The sequence below is a fragment of the Cylas formicarius genome, unplaced genomic scaffold (genome assembly GCF_029955315.1).
Source record: "Cylas formicarius isolate icCylForm1 unplaced genomic scaffold, icCylForm1.1 PGA_scaffold_2__14_contigs__length_35257938, whole genome shotgun sequence".
Taxonomy (NCBI): domain Eukaryota; kingdom Metazoa; phylum Arthropoda; class Insecta; order Coleoptera; family Brentidae; genus Cylas; species Cylas formicarius.
In genome coordinates, this window is record NW_026844319.1 from 35,019,069 (window position 1) to 35,039,373 (window position 20,305).

The following is a 20,305-nucleotide window of genomic DNA, read 5'->3' on the forward strand; positions in this document are numbered from 1 at the left end:
ATCTTTTGTCCTCGTCACTCCTTATTAAACAGTATATTTAGCGCCTATGTATGGTTATTGAGCATTATTTTTTTTTAATATAACCTAATAGTGGGCACTGCAATCTGCGAGTGCTGCCGCAGAACACGCAGATACTCTCCACGGCGAAAAAATCATTTTGCAATTTTTTTACATAAGAAACAAGACATTTGGAAACGTATCATATATTGAAAAAAATATACAACCAACTCAAAATACATCAGAAGACATCTTAGATACTCGTAGTACCGCATTTAATAACATAACTAGAATATGGTTCAATATTCGATTGTTCGACACGACCCGTAGGTGCTTCAAGACAACAATCGGCTACGGTTCAAATAAATTTGAAATCTCTCAAACACTATAATGTTCTATTGATAACGTAATAAGGTAGGCAGTTATAACGAAATCGCGTTACGCAGAAAGTCCTGTCGTTTCGGGAAGAAAATGTTGGATATTCGTGATACGCAATTGATCGACACGCAAAACTCCATCGTGTGCGGATAAGTACGCAAAATGGTAGACAGTTTTGAGGTACGATTATCTAAAAAACTAGATATTTCGGCTAACGCTGCAATAGTGGAGAGTGCTTTTAAATGGTCGGTAAATTTCACACTGCATTTTTTTGCAATTTTCCATGGGACGAATTAAAAACAAATTCGTACGATTTTTAATATTTTGATCTTGTTGGATAAATGGATTGTTGGCCAAAATAGCCAACAAATGAGATATTTTAGAATACTTGGTGTCTACTTTTATATATTTACAAACTTTCTCTATAACCTCAATTATTTATTTGAAATCTAAAGCCGCAAAAACTCATCTGCAAAATTTGATCGAAAAATATGGAGAGTTCCCTTTTACGCTATCTGAAGTGCGCAATGACAAAATGTAAATTTTTAACACGAAACTTTCACAACAACAAGAAATACATAACAAAAATATAGAAGGCGCTCCAGTTGCATGGACCATATAATTAACTCAACTTGTGAACAAGTCGGTTTCTGTTAAAGAAAAATTGAAATTTATCTGAAATACCTTACTGTTATTTATTTTTGAGGTTTTTGCAACACGAGATCAATTCATCATCACCAAAACCTTATTAATTCATGTTTTGTCTTTTGAAGAAACTGACATTTCTAGCACTCTGAAAAACATGAATTTAAGAAATGAAAATATTTTTTCATCCAGACCTAGATTAGTCAAACTCTGGTTGGAAGCCTGAAGACTTGATCCCCACTTATTCAAAGTTCTGAAACCATCCAGTAATGAGCAAAGAGAATCGGCCGAAATTAGAAATATGCTACCGTAAGCTAAGTAATCCTCTGCAAAAAACGGAGCTCAACGAGTTGATCGACGGCGATGATGACCACTTAGTGCCGTACAGTGAGACTGGCAGTGAAGAAGGTGACGAGGAAGCTGTTTATCAAAAAATTAAACATAAGGAAGCTATTCGTTGCTTTGGTACATGTATACAGTGGGCAGAAGAAAATGGTGCTGAACTGAACCATGAGAGAACGCGCAATGCAAGCAAACAAAAGTTACATATTTTAAATATTAGTTTCATAAGTCCTAATTGTGTATCTTATTAACATTTCAGATTTCGATAACTTGAAATTTGTTTGGTATATAGAAACGAGGTGAAAATGCAGTTGAAATTTGCAAAAAAATGCAGTACTCGGCGTTCGTGGAGATATGGACTTTGTTATTCCGTGTCGGTAGTAAAGTAAAAACGAGATTTGAAAAAAAAATCCAACCAATCGCTACTCTCAGATGTGCTCGCAACCTTTGACGTTAACGCGAAAAATTAATTGCCATTATATATAGGCAGTACGTAAATCATACACGGTTATCTCACTAGCTAACGGTACACCACCACCACCCGACTAATCCCTAACCCCGTTGCAAATCTTCATGTGCAAATTCAACGACCCTCTCGAAATATACCCCCCGTTACAGAACTGACATATATACGGGCGTTCCCCGGTGTGTCCCCGGACGTGGATCCTCAACGAAGCGGCCTGATTGAAGCACTTGCCGCAGTACTCGCACGGGTACGGTTTCTCGCCGGTGTGCACTCGCTCGTGCATCACCAGGTAATCCTTTTTGGTGAAGCACTTCTCGCAGTACCGACAAGAGAACGGCTTCTCACCGGTGTGGATCCTGTAGTGGATCTTCAGTTTGTCAGAGGTACCGAATCCCTTGCCGCACAAGTCGCAAAGGTGCTTTCGTTCGTACTTCTCCTCCCCCGACTTGTGTTTGGTCGTGATATGTTTGAGAAGGGTGTCGACTTTGCTGAACACCTTTAGGCATATACTGCACTGGGTTTTGTGCAGCGTGCCCTCTATATGTACCGTGTGGTACCTGATCTGATGAATCGACATGTACCTCGAATAGACGAACTGCTTGTTGCAGACGACGCAGACGAAAGGTCTGATGCCCAGGTGCTCGTTGTTGTGCTCCTTGTAGATGACGGCGTCGTTGAAACCCTTCCCGCAGGTACCGCAGGTGTAGTAAAACTTGTGGTAATGCACCCGGTTGATGTGGGTCTGCAAACAAGTCCTCCTCTGGGTACTATAGCTGCACAAAGGGCACGTCATCATGTCGTCGTTCGAATGCGACTTCATGTGCACCGCGAACAGGTATGCCTTCTTCGAGGTGTGGTTGCAGATCTCGCAAGCGTAATGCTCTTCGTGGATTTTAATGATGTGCTTTTCTACCTCTTCTTTTGTTTGGAACTCGGCCGAGCACGTGTTACAGTAGTATAGGTCTTGGTCCTCGTCGTACTTGAAGGTGTGCTCTTCGTTACCCGAGTCGCCGTGAATTTTTGAGTGCGCTACGAGCCCTTTTCGCGTATCGAACTCCTGCAGGCAACGCCTGCACGTCCACAGCTTGTGCTCCTGCTTTTTAACTTTGAAGGTGGGCTTTTTGGAGCGAGGCGATCGTGGTTTTTTAGGCGATTCCGTTTTCTTCTTTTTCTTGTAGCCCGACGGTAGGTATTCCTCGTCGTCGGTGTCCTCTTCGACTTTGATTCTGACCTTTTTCTTAGGGGTCGAGTCGGACGCGGGATTGGGCAGGAACTCGGCATCGCTCACAGACATCTCCACCTCCAAATACGGGCACTTGATGTACCTAAAACGGATGAGCGTCAGTTTGGTCCGGAATACATCGGGACAGGGTATAATTGTGTAAGGTAGCTGGGTGGTAGGTTTGGTTGTTATTTGCACACGAAACTCACCTTGCCGAAAAGCGATTCGAACTTTGACAGACGAAAGTAAAATTATTTCGCGGACAGTTTGGCATAAAGTCGTCATGACAACAACCACGTGCAGTTCGAAGAGTGAGGGAGACGAAAAAAAGCGCGAGTCAAAGATAAGAAAACGTATGCAGTGTTTTGGATAGAACCACCTGTTGTCATTGTGTATGTATTTTCGAGTAGGCGAGAGACAGTTACGTGAAATCAAACTCATTGCTAAAATTATATATTATTTTGTACTCCCGACTCTAAAATACCAAATAATGTGGTACTAAGCCCAAGCGAAGTGCCACTTTGAGACGAGTGTTTCGGGGACTTTAGTACTAGTACTAGAAAAAGCAATAAGCTTATAAACTTGTCGTCGTGACTAAAGTTTTAAAATTTTATATTTTATACTTGTTACTCAGATTCTAGATTCCTCGTGCGTCGGTTTTTGCTGAGTCGAAATTGCTGACGTTTCGCCAATCATCCTGTTGGCTCCTTCAGAGCTTGACTGAAACAGTTTCAGCAAAAACCGACGCAGGAGGAATCCAGAAGCTTTGTAAAAAGTATTACAGTAGCCTGGGGAAGCTTCTTTGAGAAAAATTTTATATTTATGTTTTAATAAATTTATTGAAATTACAAAATGCACAGACCGTTAGATCAAACTCGTAATTTATGAAATTTCAAGTATTTTGTGCACTGCTGCAAATAGCAAAACTCTCACAGTTTACCTTGCAAAAAGTAACTTTGACATTTACTTGTAATTGTAAAAAACAGATTCAAGTGTTTTTAAAGGAATATATACGTATGTGTGTAAAAAATTCAATTCATTCAATGGAGAAATTTTTAGACCAAAATTGTAATCTCGTAATTACTATCCCTACTTCAGGTATGCTGTATTAAAAAAAAAAAAAACAAAAGTCGTCTTAAAGTCGAAATATTTTATTTACATAGGCAATATAAAACTTACATTGTTAAATAAATAAAAAACTGCACTAACCAATTTGGGTTTCCATTTCATTGCACTGGGCGTTATACCGATGTGGTTAGTTCGCATTTTATAACTTTTTAGAGAGCTACCGTACGGTGGTGAATGTTACAAGCGCGCGTTAAACAGTCTAATCTTCTCTGATAATTTTTTAATGCTCCGCGTTGTTATAAAAAACATGGATCCAATTACGCTGTAATTTAGAAACGTAAAAAACAGCAAAACAGTAAAAAATTGTATACCAACTTTTTTTTGGCAACAACGGCAATCTTGTTCACTTTCAGTCAGCTAAAAACGATTAACAAACAAAGTAGTATTATTCTGTAAATAATAAATTTCCTAAAGTAGTAAAATTTTCCATTGAATGACGATCTGTGTTAAAAAAATACGTGTAACCAACTTTTTAAAGTTCCTTTCTAAAATTTTTTTTTAGGAAAGCCAGGAATAATTCTCTGAAACTTGATTGATTTGAATGTTCCGTTTTCAGGTTGCATTGTAGCCTAAATCCGAGATCCAACGTGGCAGTCAAATTTTCGGCGGTTATTTTAAGGAAAAAAAGAGGGCGAATAAACAAAATTCCAGACATTCTTTGGTTTCCAGGTATAATGTGTGGGAACTAGTATTGTGAAATTGTATTTTTCATAAATATCTTAACAATAGCCGATTTAATTGAATTTAGATAGACGGTTAAAGTGGGTACAAAAAACACGATTATTTTTTCTGAACTGACACACACAAAACTAGTTGCTAGTTACGTCTACAAAGTACTTACCAAGTATGAACTCTTAATATTCATGGGAAGATTATCCTTATTATAGTTTTGCATTTTCTATTTTGTCTTATATATAAATAATCACATCTTATCATAGGAAAATTGAATGCTCTACAAAAAAAGTCCCTTGTGTATTATAGATGACTCTTCTATCGAATCAAATTACAATGAAAATTACTGCATTGTCCCACTAACTAACCGAAAATAAAACAGACTCAGAAGAGGAGACAGTGTCGAATAGAACCTAACCTAACATGAGGGAGAGTGTTAATTTAAAATCAGTGTATTCATTATTAATAAAGTTATTTTAGTTTAATATAAAAACAACCCTTATGTCGATGATTGATATAAGAAACCCCACTACAGGAATTTATTAAAAACAAGAGTTAAGAGTAAAATACGAACCGTCGTACCATGAAGCTTCAAATAAAACCATTTTGATACTCACTGCCAAACTGTACTGTATGTGTGGTCTGGAAATTTCTATACTTTGATTTGTCATTAAAAACCACGTAACTTGACTTGCTAGTGCTGCCAAAAAAAATTAGCAAAGCGAATTGTTCTAGCACGGAAGAGGTGGCGGCACGGAGTTAACCGTTAGAAAAATTCATTCTCCCTTTTAACCCAAAAGGGATGTCACTGCGCGGCCGAATTGACGCAACTCTTGATGTGACTGTTCAACGCTCCCTTGGACACGCAGCCGCTGCCGCAGTAAGGACACACGTACGGCCTCTCGCCCGTGTGAGTCCTCAGATGTATCCTCAGAGGCGCGCCCTGGTTAAAACACTTGCCGCATATCTCGCAAGTGTACGGCTTCTCGCCGCTGTGTATCCGCTCGTGCATCACCAGGTAATCCCGCTTGATGAAGCTCTTGCTGCAATAGATGCACGAGTACGGTTTCTCTCCGGTGTGTTTCCTGTAATGGATCTTCAGTTTGTCCGGCCTCGAGAATCCCTGACCGCACACGTCGCACAGGTGCTTCTTCTCGTACGGCCCGGTCCTCACGGTCATGTGCTTCGCCGCGTAATGCTTCTCGAGCGTGTCCTCCCGTGCGAATATCTTCGAGCACACGTTACATTGCGTCTTGGAGTCCCTGTCGAACACCCTGACCGTGTGGCCGCGCATCTGGTGAGAGAGCAGGTACCTCGAGTAGAAAAAGTGCTTGTTGCACACGACGCAACCGAAAGGCTTGACGCCCGCGTGGACGTTGTCGTGCTCCTTGAAGCTGAGCGCGTCGTTGAAACATTTGCCGCACTTGTTGCACTGGAAATCGTAGAGTTGCAGGTGCAGGCGGTTGATGTGCACGTGCATCGCTTCCTTCTTGTGAGCCATGTACTGGCACCACGGGCAAGGGTACATCTTGTCCTCGCGGTGCTTCTGCGCGTGCGTCGAATAGTTCATCGGCCCGTACATCACCTCCTTGCACACGTAACATTCGTACTTTTCTTCGTGCGTCTCGACGTGTTTCTCGATCTCGTCGAGGCTCTGGCATTCCGCCGAACAGTTGTTGCACACGTACATGTCGTGCCGTTCGTCGTAGGTGTATTTGATTACCTCGCCGGAACCCAGAGGTCGCTCCTCGTCCGCGTGTTCCTTGCGGTGCTCGAACATTTCTTTACGAGAAGCGAACTGGTCCAGGCAATACTTGCACGTCCAGTTGTTGGCCTTCTGGTTCGATTTGATCGAGGTGGTTTTTCTCGTCCGCGAGGGGCGTTTCGTACGCCTGGCGGCGGAACGTTTCCGTTTGCGCGTCGTTGCGGGTTGGCCGTCGTACTCGTCCTTGATTGTTCGGTACCTAAAAATAAGCGTCATGTATATCGCAGGTTCGTCTGTCGGTTTGCCTGTGGGTTAAGAAATGAGTACGCGTTTTTATTTCCTATATGCTCATTAAATCGACTAAACAGGCTCATTATAAATATACAATGAAAATGCGAAACGCAGGTACAATATGAGAGTGCACTGCTTCCATATTCGGAACTTAAACATAATCAACGCGAATAAAAAACAATACATTGAACGATTGGCGCAAACGGAAGAGTGAGTTTTCAATTAATTTATTATCAAACAAGTAGGTAAACTAAAAATAAAAATAGTTACAATATGTTCGAAACGCTCGATTTGAGAGACTGGTTTAAACTATTTACTATTTACAAATCTTCCTTCTGCGCCCATTGTTGATGGCGTTTCGTCTTTCTTGGCTTTTTCAGGGCTTAACCGAAACTGTTTCGGGGGAAGGAATCCGGAAGATTTATAAATAGTATTACAGTAGTCTGTGGAAGTTTCTTTGAAAAAAAAATCACCATATCGCTATTTTTAAAATGTGTGTTAAAAGAGCTCTAAAAAATAAGTTGTTTTTCATCAAACTTACGCGAAGTGCGTAGTAAGAGAGTTTAATGAAGTTTTAAGTTTTTTGTGAGCGTAATAATCTAGTTTACACCACGGAACAAAACGAAGTCTTCCTGTCACCATGTTCGTATCACTAAGTGTCAAGTCGTGTCATAAAATGCCAAATTAAAATCGCATTGCAATGAAAATTACTGCAAAACGTAAGGACGACAAGTTGTGCAATTTGTGGTTGCGCGCTTAATCGGAACTAATCAACACTAATGAAAACTACTACACTGAAAATAGTAACAATCGGAACAACAGTGAAGTTGGCGTAGACACACACTGAGCAATTAGTTAATTCATTTATTTTCAGTTGATTTGATGTGTGGGTCAATTTAAATAACCTCAAAAACTACTTGTTTTCAATGAGTAATGAGACTTTAGCAAATAGGCGATATTTGTATTTTGCATAGCAACACGCATATGTCAACACACCTACACGTTAATTGCGGAATAAGGGAGAAACGTCAAAATACAAACCGTGCGGTAAAATCTCCGAAAACATCCGATTGCTCCCAAATCCGTGCGGTGAAATCCCGGAAATGTCCGAAGTGACTCGGATTCGTGGGAAACGAAACTGACGCGGTGAAGCCTCGCTTCCCGCACGCTAGATCGGTTCGTAATTAGGTATTTCACAGGCGGGAGTAGAAAAAATAACATTTTGATAGCTCTGTTAGTGAATATGTACTATGCTATTGAAGAAAAGCGAAATATGATAAGGCTTTAATAGACAAACGATATGGGTAGGGCTCTGTTCGTTTAAAAAACATATTAAGTAAACAAAATTCACGAAGAAATATAAAATCGAAATAAAAAAAAATTGGATTAATTAAGAACAAATCCGCGATGCTCAAAACAAAACTTTAACCTTTTTTGTTTTACACTTACACTTTCTTAATCAACTTACTTTTGTCTATGTTCTCATTCTTCACATCTACAAGTTCTGGAATTGAATTATATTGTTCAATATATCCCCGGGGATTCACGGGATATCAAAATTCAGAATTTCGGAACTAGAAGGATGACTTGTAATCATTATAGGCTACTTCAGAAAATTGAAGAATAATAAAATGGGAACTTTTGTCCATTTCCGCTTAATTGTGCAATAAAATTATTTTTGATCCGTTGATAATGACAGCAAACGTGTAATTAGAACACACCTTTTATTATTTTAAAAATGAAATCCCCAAATACCCAAAGATAAGAATTTAATGAGCCATTTTCTTAATGCGAAGAATATTAAACAGGGTGGACACCTCAGATAAATTGCAATAATTGTTTCCGATAAATTGAAATGAAGAAAGATTTTGAAAAGGTTTATTAAACCTTTTTGTAGAGCCAAAAGCATAGAATAATGACAATTGGTTTGAAAGCATGGATTTATTCAATATTAGTCTCGTTTTATTTAAAAAGACTGACAATATCTGTTGGTTCTTCCTAGTCTGGTATCTTGAAAATAGTCTTCATTGCTATCATTTTATTATTTCTTTACTTTTGGTTATCTAAGTATGTTTAATTCTTTGTAAAACCTGTGTGTTAAAACACATGGGTCACAATAAGGCTTTATTTTTAATTTTATCGATACCACGAGGTATTCGGTGTTTGGATGTTTTGCAGACTATTTTAGTAAAATACTAAGATATCTTCCGGCCGATTCAGTACTAGCCTGTGATTCACGACACATGGAGAATTAAGTGGTAATTTTATAAAGAAGGAACATTTACACAAACCTCATTTTAATGATGGCTCTAGCACAAAAGGAATCAAGAGCCGAATAAAATAAAAGAAACCACCCAAAATTAGAATATAAAATCTACAGCACACCAACAGAAAAAAATGAAAAAAAAAATGATTCTAATGGAAATGGAATATTGGAGAAGGTGCTGTCAACTAACTTTATTGTAAAGAGGAAGAAGATCTAAGAGGCAGAATAAATATAGCAACTAATATTATGTATTTGTACAATGGCAGATACTAGGTGACCTGAAGAAATTTTAAACTGAGTTCGCCAGAATTCAGGTGGAGAGGAAGATCAGGGACAAGGTGTTTTTATCAAATAGAACAAATTTCCTTACTTTTGCGGTCGTCTGCTGAGCGTGTAAAAAGAGCGAAACAGAAAATGGAGAAGATTGAATAAAAAACACCAACGATCACACTTTGAGCTTAACGCTGTACCCCTCCTACTCCCTCGAGTGGACGTTCATGTGTTTGTTGAGATATTTCCGGTCCGAGAACGCTTTCCCGCACATCTCGCAACCGAAATTCTTCTCGCCGGTGTGCACCCTCATGTGTTTCTTCAAATTGTAATTGTTCGCTATCACCTTCTGACATACCGAACACTTTACCGTCCTATCTTCACCGATTTTGTGTATGGCGCTGAGGTGCCTCCTCAAAGATTTCTCGAAAGTAAAGTTCCTGCCGCACACCTCGCACTGGTAAATCTGCTCGATCCCAAACAGTTCCTTCTTGTGATTGAGGGTGTGGTGCAAAGTTAAGTAAGACTTGACCGTGAACCTCTTGCAACACAACTGGCACTCGTATTTGGGCACGTTTTCGTGCACTTCCATGTGATCGTCGAGCTTCCGCTGGCTGAGGAACCCCTTCTTGCAAATCTCGCACCGCACTTTGTATTTGCCCTCGTGCCGTTTAATATGAGCTATGATAGAGTTGCTGCTACGACTGTTGGCGACGAACCCGCACAAAGGGCAAACGTATTTCCTCACGTGAGCGAAACGGTGAAGGGCCAGTTCCTTGGGCATTTTAAAGATCATGTTGCACTTGTCGCAGTCGTAATGGGTGGTCTTGTGGACGTTGAGGTGGTCGGCCAGAAGCTCCTCCGATTTGAAACTGAGGAAACACTGCGAACAGTCGAAGGGTCCGTGGGCTTTAACGTGCCTGTTTAGGGTTTTTTGTGGGAAAAATCTGCCGCACACGTTGCACAGCCTCTTTCTGTCCCATTCCGCTCGTGTGGGCTTTTTGACCGAACGTTTTTTGACTCGACCGATCCCGCACCTGAAATTGATATGGGTTACTGTTCGTCGGCGTTGTCTCGATACTTCTCTCGCACTCGTTACCGAAGATCAGGATCGAGAAACTGGGAAAAAATCTCGATGAATCGATGGTGATATTTGATAAGCGCATAAAAACACCAGCCCAAATTGTCCCTAGCGGGATATTTATTATTTTCCATCCAAATAAATTTTTACTTTTATTTGTTCAGTATTTCAGTATCGTTACATTAGATACAAGGACAGATATATGTGAAAAAATTATTAATAAAGTAGGACGCGTTAATTTTATTGCGCAGGAATTTAAGGCAAAAATGAATTAAATGTACGTATGTGCGAAATGAATGAGAAGGTTGGCCTCAAAAGTGCATCCAAAACTAAAAGCACGATCAGATTGGAGGTTTCACGTTGATAATTTAATTAATATTAAGAGATTTGCCTCTTTTATTGAAATAATGAAAATCTATCGAGGGTTCGTTGTGAATATCACCAACGCATGTATATGAACATTCTATAAGAAATTCGAGTTATTTCAAAAACCGCTAAAACAAATACCAACAAACTATAAATTTTAGAAATCGGAATGAATAGAGACCTGCCAAGAACCGTTGACCAGCTGAAATGATCTGCATCTTCATGATGGAAAACCTTGATAGTGTCTAGTGTTCTTTCCAAGAAACTTGAAGAAGTTTCAACTACCCTTGGCGATAGAATGCGTCCACTGACGGGCGAGAAGTTGAAGTACTTGTTTTTCTGAGAGGTTCTTCTTTCAGAATTCATGAAGTAAATTGTTTATAAATTTGGTACTTTGGTGATTAATAGAATCAATAATAACCGAGTTTGAAGGTTAATGTGTCAATCGACGCAGAATTTAGTCTTCGGTATTTATGACTAGATTGCAATGTTTTCCAGCTACTAAAAGTTAAATTCACCTGGACTGCTCTAAACACAGGTTACACGCATTTAGGACCAAATAGAGGTTAATTAATCAAAATATATTACATTAATTGGCCTAATAGTGCGTCTTCTATTTTAAAATTAAAACAGTGTGATCTATTTGAATTTCAATGTCCTCATATGATCCCAAAATGAAACACCGTCAACTCGGTCATCAGTCACTCTTTATTAACCCCGACAAAAAAAAAAAAAAACATATAAAATATTCGCTACCGGTCGCGTTTGGCTCACGCGGATTCAGAGTCCAAGAACACACCCTCGACCACATACGCTACCGTCTCCTCTTCCGCTTCACCCCTGTACCGCACCTTGGCGTGGACTTTCTGGTGCTGTTTCCAATACTTCAACTCTGCGAACGCTTTACCGCACAAGTCGCAGCAGAACTTCTTCTCCCCCGTGTGCACCCTCATGTGCTTCTTCAAATTGTAATTGTTCGCTATCACCTTCTGACATACCGGGCACTTTACCGTCCTATCTTCGCCGATCTTATGGATGGTGCTCAAGTGCCGGGTCAAAGACTTTTCGAACGTAAAGTCTCTGCCGCACACCTCGCACTGATAGATCTCTTCGACCCCATAAAGCTCGCGTTTGTGATTATACGCCTTGTGAACGTTAAGGTAACGTCTGACGGTGAACCTCTTGTTGCATATCTCGCACTCGTACCTGGGTATATCGGCGTGGATTTCCATGTGGTCGTCCAGCTGTCTCTTGCAGAGGAATCCCTTGCGGCATACTTCGCATCTGTACGCGTACTTGCCCTCGTGGCGCTTGATGTGACTTATAATGGGTTGTCGTGTTTTGCTCTTCGTCACGAAACCGCACAGCGGGCAAACGTAGCGTCTGAAGTGCTTGTAGCCATGCAATGCCAATCCGGTGACATTTTGGAATGTCATCTCGCACTCCGTGCAAGGGTGCAGCTCTACTTTGACGTTTTCCTTAAGGTCCACGAGCGTCGGTAAGTCGTCTGGAGCATCGTTTATAACTTGGATGACGATCTCTTCAACGTCCGACTGGGTACAGGCCCGCGTCAGCCTGGAAAGGGTGGGATGAGAGTTAATACTGTGGCGGGACGGGGAGTGATCGACGGGTGAATGAAACTTCGCTTCGATTCTTTAAATGTTTATTGATTGGCAGTCTTATCGTTGCGGTTGGCGAAAACAACAGCAACACCTGTCGGGGATGTTCGTTTCGATTTTTGACAGAAAACGTCAAAAAGTCAAAATTGTAATTTTTCTTTGGTTTATTTTTAATCGGAATTTGAAATGTCCGATCGCCACTCGATAAAATAATAAACGACGACAAACGTAACTAGTTGAAATCAATGAGCAACTAATAGAAAAAAATAAGTCCATAGTAAAGAAAAATGACTTTGCGAAAAACGTTTATGATTATTATTCGGGTAAAGCAATTTCTCAAACCTGAAAGGGTGCCTCAGTTTCAATTTTATGGTGTTAAGTTTTATTTATATTATGAAGCACATTTTGCTGACGTTTGTCAATTTTGACGATCACGAGGATTTGTCTAATTCAAGGAATCACCACCACAAATTAAAATCTTTTAAAATTTTTGTTTGATACACACACGCACAACTTTTTTTTTAATTTTAAGGTAAATAAAAACATAACTTACAATTAATCTAATTAATGGAGATATTGATATGCATTTTAAAAGGTTAACTTTGACGCCTTGTGTATTAAAAACAAAGGGTTCAAATGGAAAGTGACACCCGGAAAGTCAAAAAGCCAAAAAACATAATGTTAACAGATTGACAAGCTTTCTTGTAACATCCTGCATGAACAACTATTACGTCAATTAATAAATTTCCTACAATGATGTAAATAGTTAAAAGGTTTGCCTAAATGCTTTTTGAAATAAAATAGATAAAACAATTTAAATTTTGTGGGGTCTTTTCGAGGAAAGTTTGTAACATTCTGTCTTCTCTTGTTATTAAAGATGAGAAGTTTAATTTTCGAAAAATACACGACCAACAATCAACCATGAAAATTTCACTCAGATGCGTTGTTTTAAGGTTCGTTTACTTCACTTTAGACCTTGGTTAGAGCTTAATCTGATTTAGAGTCACTATAGACCATGTTCGAGGTACCTGTATAATTGATTCGCTTGTCATTGGGCGAAAAAAAAAACATGACCATTTTGAAGATGTATTTACACGTCAAACAAGGGTGCAACTCGCCACAATCTGCATCGAACTATATGTTTCCGCGCTAGATACATAAACCTTAGATACTAAATGCAAACGATGAGGAATCGTACAAGACTAAATGGAATGGAACATTTTTTTTAATACCCCTAACTACAAAAATAAATATTATTTAAACAATAATTTCAAATTTTAAATAACATTTATTCCACAAAACTGCTTGACTAGAAAAATAGTCTGAAGTTAGGCGACCGAACGGAACGCGCGCGCCATCTGGCGCCTGCACCGGGCGTTACTGACGTTCGAACAAAACAGAACCGCCGCGGGGCGGAGCAAACTTTTATTTGAACCGCATCAATACTCCGTCTTGGAAATGTGGAACAGTCCCTTGCAAGACTTCAGGTGAATCGTGAGCATCGCCTTGGCCACGAAACCCTTGGTGCAAAACTGACACACGTAGGGTTTCTCTCCGGTGTGGCCGCGCATGTGTATCACCAAACTGCTTCTCTGGGAGAATGACTTGGTGCAGTAGTCGCAGACGTACGGCTTCTCTCCCGTGTGCACCCTGACGTGTTCGACGAGGATCGGTTTCTTGGTGAAACTCTTGCCGCAGAACGTGCAGCTGTACGGCTTGAAACCGGTGTGGGTCCTCAGGTGAAACTTGAGCTTTTCCTTGCTCGACAATGTCTTCCCGCACACGTCGCATATCGAAAAGTTCCCCGTGTGCGAGTTCATGTGCAACTTGAGACTGTTCCGGTGCTGGTATCTCTTGTTACAGATGACGCACTCGTAATTACTCGGGCAGTTCATGTCCTCCTTGTGGAGGTTGGTTTTGTGCGCGTGGAGGTACCGCGAGTACATGAAACACTTGCCGCAATACTCGCAATCGAACGGTTTCAGACCCGTGTGGAAGTTGTCGTGCTCCTGGAAGTGGCTAAGTATCTGGAACGATTTTTTGCACGAGTCGCACCAATACTTGAGGATCTCCTCGTGATTGGTCACGTGATCGTTGATCTCGTTAATCTCGACCGTGCTGAACTCGCACATCAAACACTGGAACAACCCGACAAGTGAGTGCATCCTCAAGTGTACCACGTGGTCGAGGATCTTCTTCGTCGAGTGGTTGCACGATTCACAGTAGTAGTAATTGTTATGGGTCTCCATGTGGTCCTTGAGGCTGGACGCCGCCTTGAAACTCTTGCCGCACACGTCGCAAGCGTGGAGGTCCTGCGAGAACCTGGAGGCGCGCAAACGTTTGCCGGGGTGCTCGGTCTTGTAGTGCTCTTTTAATTCTTTCTCGGTGCGGTCGCGATCGTCTTTGCACGCGGGACACTTGTACAGTTTGGCGGAGGTGACGGGAGTCTCGATCAGTTCGTCTTCGTCTTTCGGCTCCACTTTAATTTCGACGGTGACGTCGTCGTCCGTCTCGACGGTCTGAGGTTTTTTCTTCGGTTTCGTCGACTTTCTCTTGTTGCGTTTCTTCTTCTTCTGCGGAGGGTCGGGTTCGATTTTCCTCGGCCGACCCCGTTTTCGTTTGGTTTCGGGGGGCGTTTCTTCGATCTCGTCTTTGATCTCCACCTTTGGTACGGTCTCTTTGGTAACGGTCGGGGGGTTGTCTTTGATTTCGTCGATCGTCACGATCGGCGTGAAATAGGTAACGGGAACAGCCCTGAAATTTCGGGTAGTGCGGTGAGGGTTGCGCGTGAGACGGAAACTCGCGGTCCCTTCTCTCTGCGGAGTGAGCGAACGCAAAAATACAGATGGAGTGGTTTAAAATGAGAAAACGGTTGCGAAACTGTCGACGGACCAATTCTTAAAAACGTCAATTTATTGTTTCACGGGTTATTTAAGCAATTGATACCAACACACGGCAGGGAATGCATAATTTTCAAGATGCAAGATGCAAACTTAAAACAGAGTTTATATAAGTCTTCCCATATTGTTAAAATTGGATTAAAAGTTATTAATTAAAAAAGACTCTCCAACCAGCATTTTCGACAAATAAAAATGAGCGCCACTGACTTTTTTAGGATAAAACAGCTAAAAATTCAATTTGTGTTTACCGCTTGAATTTTTATCGTACCTTTGTCCTGTATTATTTTTTTTAAATAAAAAATTTCTTAGAAATTCTTTTACATTACGCTGATTGACACTGACAAAAAAAAAACATGGTTAGTTACGTCATGGCTTAGGTTAAGAAAACCTCTGTAGTCAGACTGTTCAAATTTTCGAAGATAAATTTATATTAGTTATTTTATTTCGAAAAATTTTACGAATGAACGCTCTTGATATACAGAAGAATTAAAGAAAATGAGGTATTACTGGAGAAAAGGAACTTTTATTTTTGAAAACAATAAGTTTTATTTATCTAATATGCACACTACACTGTCTAAGTAATAAATAGTGATAATTAGTGATGTGATGAGTTCATCAGTTACATCAGTGACACTGCACTAGTAATATTAATTTTTTTTTCGCTGATACATAATCAGTTAAAATAAAAAATAAATAGTTTGACCTGCCTTTATTTTGTCTATCTTTTGTATTATGTTTAATTTTGAAATTTGATTCAATTATCTAGTTTTTACTATTTAAAGTTTTAATGTAAAAAAATGTAAAAAGTAAATCTTTTTATTAATTATCTAGTGAAAGTTTCCAAACAGAAAATCCTTAAAACTTAAACAAACCCAAAATCTTCAAATTTTGACACTTGTGTATCTGGCAAACTAGGAAAGTTTCCACGGATATATGAGAAAAAGTTCATTAACAAAAAGTGAAAAAATATTTAAAAAACAAAATAAATGAAAACAAACCCTAAAATTTGAACCCGCATTTGTTTTCTGATATTGATACAAAAATATACACGGTATCCTATATAAAAAGTACTCCGTAAATAACTTTTTTCAAAAATATCATTTTTAAAAGTAAAAAGGTGCTTTAGAAATGTTTATATAGAAACAGAAAATAATCCATATAAAAAAAGCTAGAGCGATGTTTTTTGCGGCGGTTTTTGATCTTTTTTTTTATGCCATACAAAAAACTATACAAGGTTAATTATTAGACGTAATTCACTTTTAGATGTAATGGTGTAAAATGTTCCTTTATAAACCGAAATAATTAAATGACCCAAAAAGCAAACAATAAAATATTTACATCTTTCGTTAAAAGGCAAAATTTATTATTTTAAGGTTTATTGGCCAAATTAAATTTACTGTTTTTTTCTAATTGTGCTAAAAAAAATAAATCAATCCAATTTGTTCATCAGTTTACTTATTTTTTTTCTTTTTATTTTCTATACCAAAAGTTATATGTAAAACACTTTAAGCTTTACAAACACCTGCCCCTTGCGCAAAAAATCTACAGATGGCGTTAAGTCGTCAACGTTTTCACGACGAAATAATTTATCGAACCCAGTTAACACTGAATTGTTAAATTTTTCAAAACTAACGTGAATTTTCTTTTTTGCATATATTGGTCTAAAATAGTTCAGCAGTTGAAGTCACATTCTTAAATTAGCACGTCATTAATTATAGCTATGAGTATTAAATCTTTAGAAATTAAGTTAAAATGTATCTTGATGAGTTGGCGACCAGCCGACTCCGGTCCTGGGCGACAGATTACAAGCCGTATTGATTTTTCATTTCGTACACTCTTTCCGTATTATTACGGGGGCCTATTCAAATGGACCGAAACATAAACGATCTGGGCACAGAACAGATTCCGGTCCACCGTTCGCGCGCAAGCGTGATCCGTAATCGAGAGAAGGAGACGAAATTTAAAGAGCAAATACCCGACGACCATCTCGAAAAGCCGAAGCCTACTTACTGTTTGGTCTCCATCGCGGTAAACGTGCGAATTTACCGTCGAATCGGTGATTTAATGCGGTTCCGCATCGATCTCACTATCACAAAACGCTTACATTACTTTTGGAATGGCCGGCGATCTACTAGAGCCGTCGGCGACACAACACTCTGTATTTCGCCATCTTGGATGTGTCGGCAGCGCGCAGGTTCCCGTCGTCGTTAGCGGGTGCGACGAGTCGGGCGACAGGACCGGACGCACGGTAATTGAACTCCTCGAATTTTAATTTTCATTCGAACAGGGCAAATACGGAAAATAATGAAAAGGCAAACGTGTATTCGTAAAATTTATTCATGGAAAGTAAACAGGTTTACGACGTGAAACAAACTTTTCCTTTTTCCTATAAATTCTCCAATAACAAAAATATACACTACTCTAAAAATCAAGATTGGCGTTCGCATTTAGTTAGGTGGTCCGCATAAAAAACCGAAATAAAAAACAACTCTGGGGCAACAGTACACAATGAACCCGTGGAAAGCTCACGCTTCGGTAACCGAAATGATATTTATTTTTAATTAACCTTTTTCACTGAAGAAGAAGGATAATTAATTGACAATACTCGTTTTTTTTTTAATTATGAATTAAATAAGAAAAAACGCCTCCATAATGAAGATATTTCTCGATAATGTTATAGATTACAATAGAAAAGTTTAAACAAATCTTTCATTTAGTTTAGATTTTAATCAATTTTGACGGACATATTTCGTAAAAAAATATGTAATTTTAGTTAGTTAGTTAGTGGTTTATATTTGCTATATTGATATTCAAGTCTTGCATAAATACCCCTCCTCTCTTAAATATATACTAGTCGTGTGTATTCTCTTCAACCTCTCACAATATCATAACTTTTGGAGGAAGAGTAGACTCGGACCGAATTTTTGTCCAACAATTTTTATACATAAAAACAAAGAAATCTTATATAAATAAAATATTCCTACTAGAACAGAAACAAAAATAACTTTCAGTATGAAATATTTAATAACTTTACTGCTAATTGTCAGGTAAAAATATATAATATCTATATCTGCTAATTTTTCAAAGAAACTTCCACTTCTATAATTTTAGTTAAGCTCTGAAGAAACCAACAAAATGATTGGCGAAACCTCAGCAAGTTCGATTCAACAATAACCGACGCAGGAGGAACCCAGAAGATTTGTAAATAGTAAATATATACTACTGTTCTCTGCTTAGAACCTCCTATTTTGAATTTAAGATTTCTAAACCGTTGTTACTAGTTTTTTAAAAATTGTAGTCCGGATTGTAATTTTATTTACAGCTTTCTATTTACCTTTTGTAAATTTAGTTAAGATTTTTTTATAAGAAAACTCAATTTGGGAACAATTTAAATAGATATACGGTCTGTCTCGATTTTATGAGTTCACGACTTACCTCTCTTACTACTATACTAGAGGCTTTAGAGATCCACAAATTCACAAATTTTGATATATAAACTAAATTCGTTTTTTTTTTAAGTGGAACATAATTTTATTAGGCTTGTTATTAGATTCACAAACACATAAGACAAATACAATTTAATTAATTAGAGAAATTAACTTTCTCTAATGTTAAAATAAACTTTTTGTTGTGCGTATGCTATATATTAAATACATATTGATAACATTTTCATAATTGTTCTATTTTGTGTTAATATGAGCCATAGCAAAAGGAAGAAGAAAACAGAAATTGAAATATTAATTAAAATATCTCACGGCTGTCAACTAAAGCATTTTATCAAAACGCGCACCTTGTTATTTTGCCTACTCCAATAAAATTATTGAAAAGCACAGATGGTGTGAAATTAAGAAATTGAAAAAAAATAGGTAAAAAGCCCTATTTAAACCAATTCTTACTGCCGTTAAAAATCCACAATAGCTTTGCCATGTTTATCTCAACTTTCATTTTAGAAAAAAAAAATGGGGCATCAATTTTTAGCGTCCTTCGGACCACCAAGGATTCTAATGTTCCTTCTGAATATCTTTTTATCGCTTATTTTTTTAACCACTTTTAATAACAAAAACATAAACATAAACCGAGAGAGCTTCCCACGCCACCCTAAAGTCGCAACACCTCCTCCATATAAACCCATACGCGCAGTAAAATGAGTTAAGAATAAAAAATAAAGACCCTCCTAGCCACCCGATTGCACAAATTGCACGGAAGTCTGCCAATTGCCGTGGTAAAAATATACCCGCCGCCCCAACTATCCTACCCGACTGCGCCACTCTCTTCTACAGCGAGAAATACTTGGGCGCGGGCGGGAACGGCTGCCCCATCCACGTGGCCGCGAACGCGGACGCCACGTTGCCAGCGCAGCTCTTCATGTGCGAGCTGACCGACGTCTTAGTCACGAAACCTTTACCGCAGCAAGGACACACGTACGGTCTCTCGCCGCTGTGAGTCCTCTCGTGGATCCTCAGCGGGGTCCTCTGAGTGAACCCTCGTCCGCAGTACTTGCAAATGTGCGGCTTTTCTCCGGTGTGCACTCTGACGTGTTCAATCAGCTGATCTTTTTTGGTGAAAGCCTTCGAGCACACTTGGCAAGCGAACGGCTTGTATCCGGTGTGTATCCTCCGGTGAAACTTCAGTTTCTCCTTGCTCGAGAGCCTCTTGCCGCAAATGTCGCACAGTACCGACAAATCGATACCGCTATCGTTGTGCTTGCTCAGTTTGTGACGTCTCAAGCCTGAGGCTGACGCATAATGCTTGTTGCACACCTGGCAGTCGAACTTTACGAGCGGGCTGCCCGTGAGTATCTCGTAGTGCTGCGATCTGCGGTGAGCCGCGAGAAACCTCGAGAACATAAAGTGCTTTCCGCAGATCTCGCACTGGAAAGGCTTCTCGCCCGTGTGGAAGTACTTGTGCTCGATCGCGTGGGTGCTTACCGTAAACGCCTTCTGGCATACTTCGCACT

At 39.4% G+C, this 20,305-nt stretch overlaps 2 protein-coding genes across 2 annotated transcripts in view; both read right to left on the minus strand.

Annotated features, from left to right (window-relative positions):
• The window catches only part of LOC132698693 (zinc finger protein 91-like), a 90,203-nt gene that overhangs the window by 7,201 nt on the left and 62,697 nt on the right, over window positions 1-20,305 (minus strand). Inside the window, exons 5-7 of the mRNA XM_060664887.1 lie at window positions 5,657-6,814; window positions 3,260-3,376; window positions 1,909-3,153 (exon numbers count right to left, since the gene is read on the minus strand). Coding sequence (XP_060520870.1) covers window positions 1,909-3,153; window positions 3,260-3,376; window positions 5,657-6,814 — 2,520 coding nt within the window. The remainder of the gene's footprint in view (window positions 1-1,908; window positions 3,154-3,259; window positions 3,377-5,656; window positions 6,815-20,305) is intronic.
• LOC132698543 (gastrula zinc finger protein XlCGF57.1-like) lies at window positions 13,541-17,532 on the minus strand. Its single transcript, XM_060664687.1, has 2 exons — window positions 17,359-17,532; window positions 13,541-15,202 (listed from the first exon to the last, which is right to left on the minus strand). The coding sequence occupies exons 1-2, from the start codon at window positions 17,370-17,372 to the stop codon at window positions 13,888-13,890; spliced, it is 1,329 nt and encodes a 442-aa protein (XP_060520670.1). The 5' UTR covers window positions 17,373-17,532; the 3' UTR covers window positions 13,541-13,887.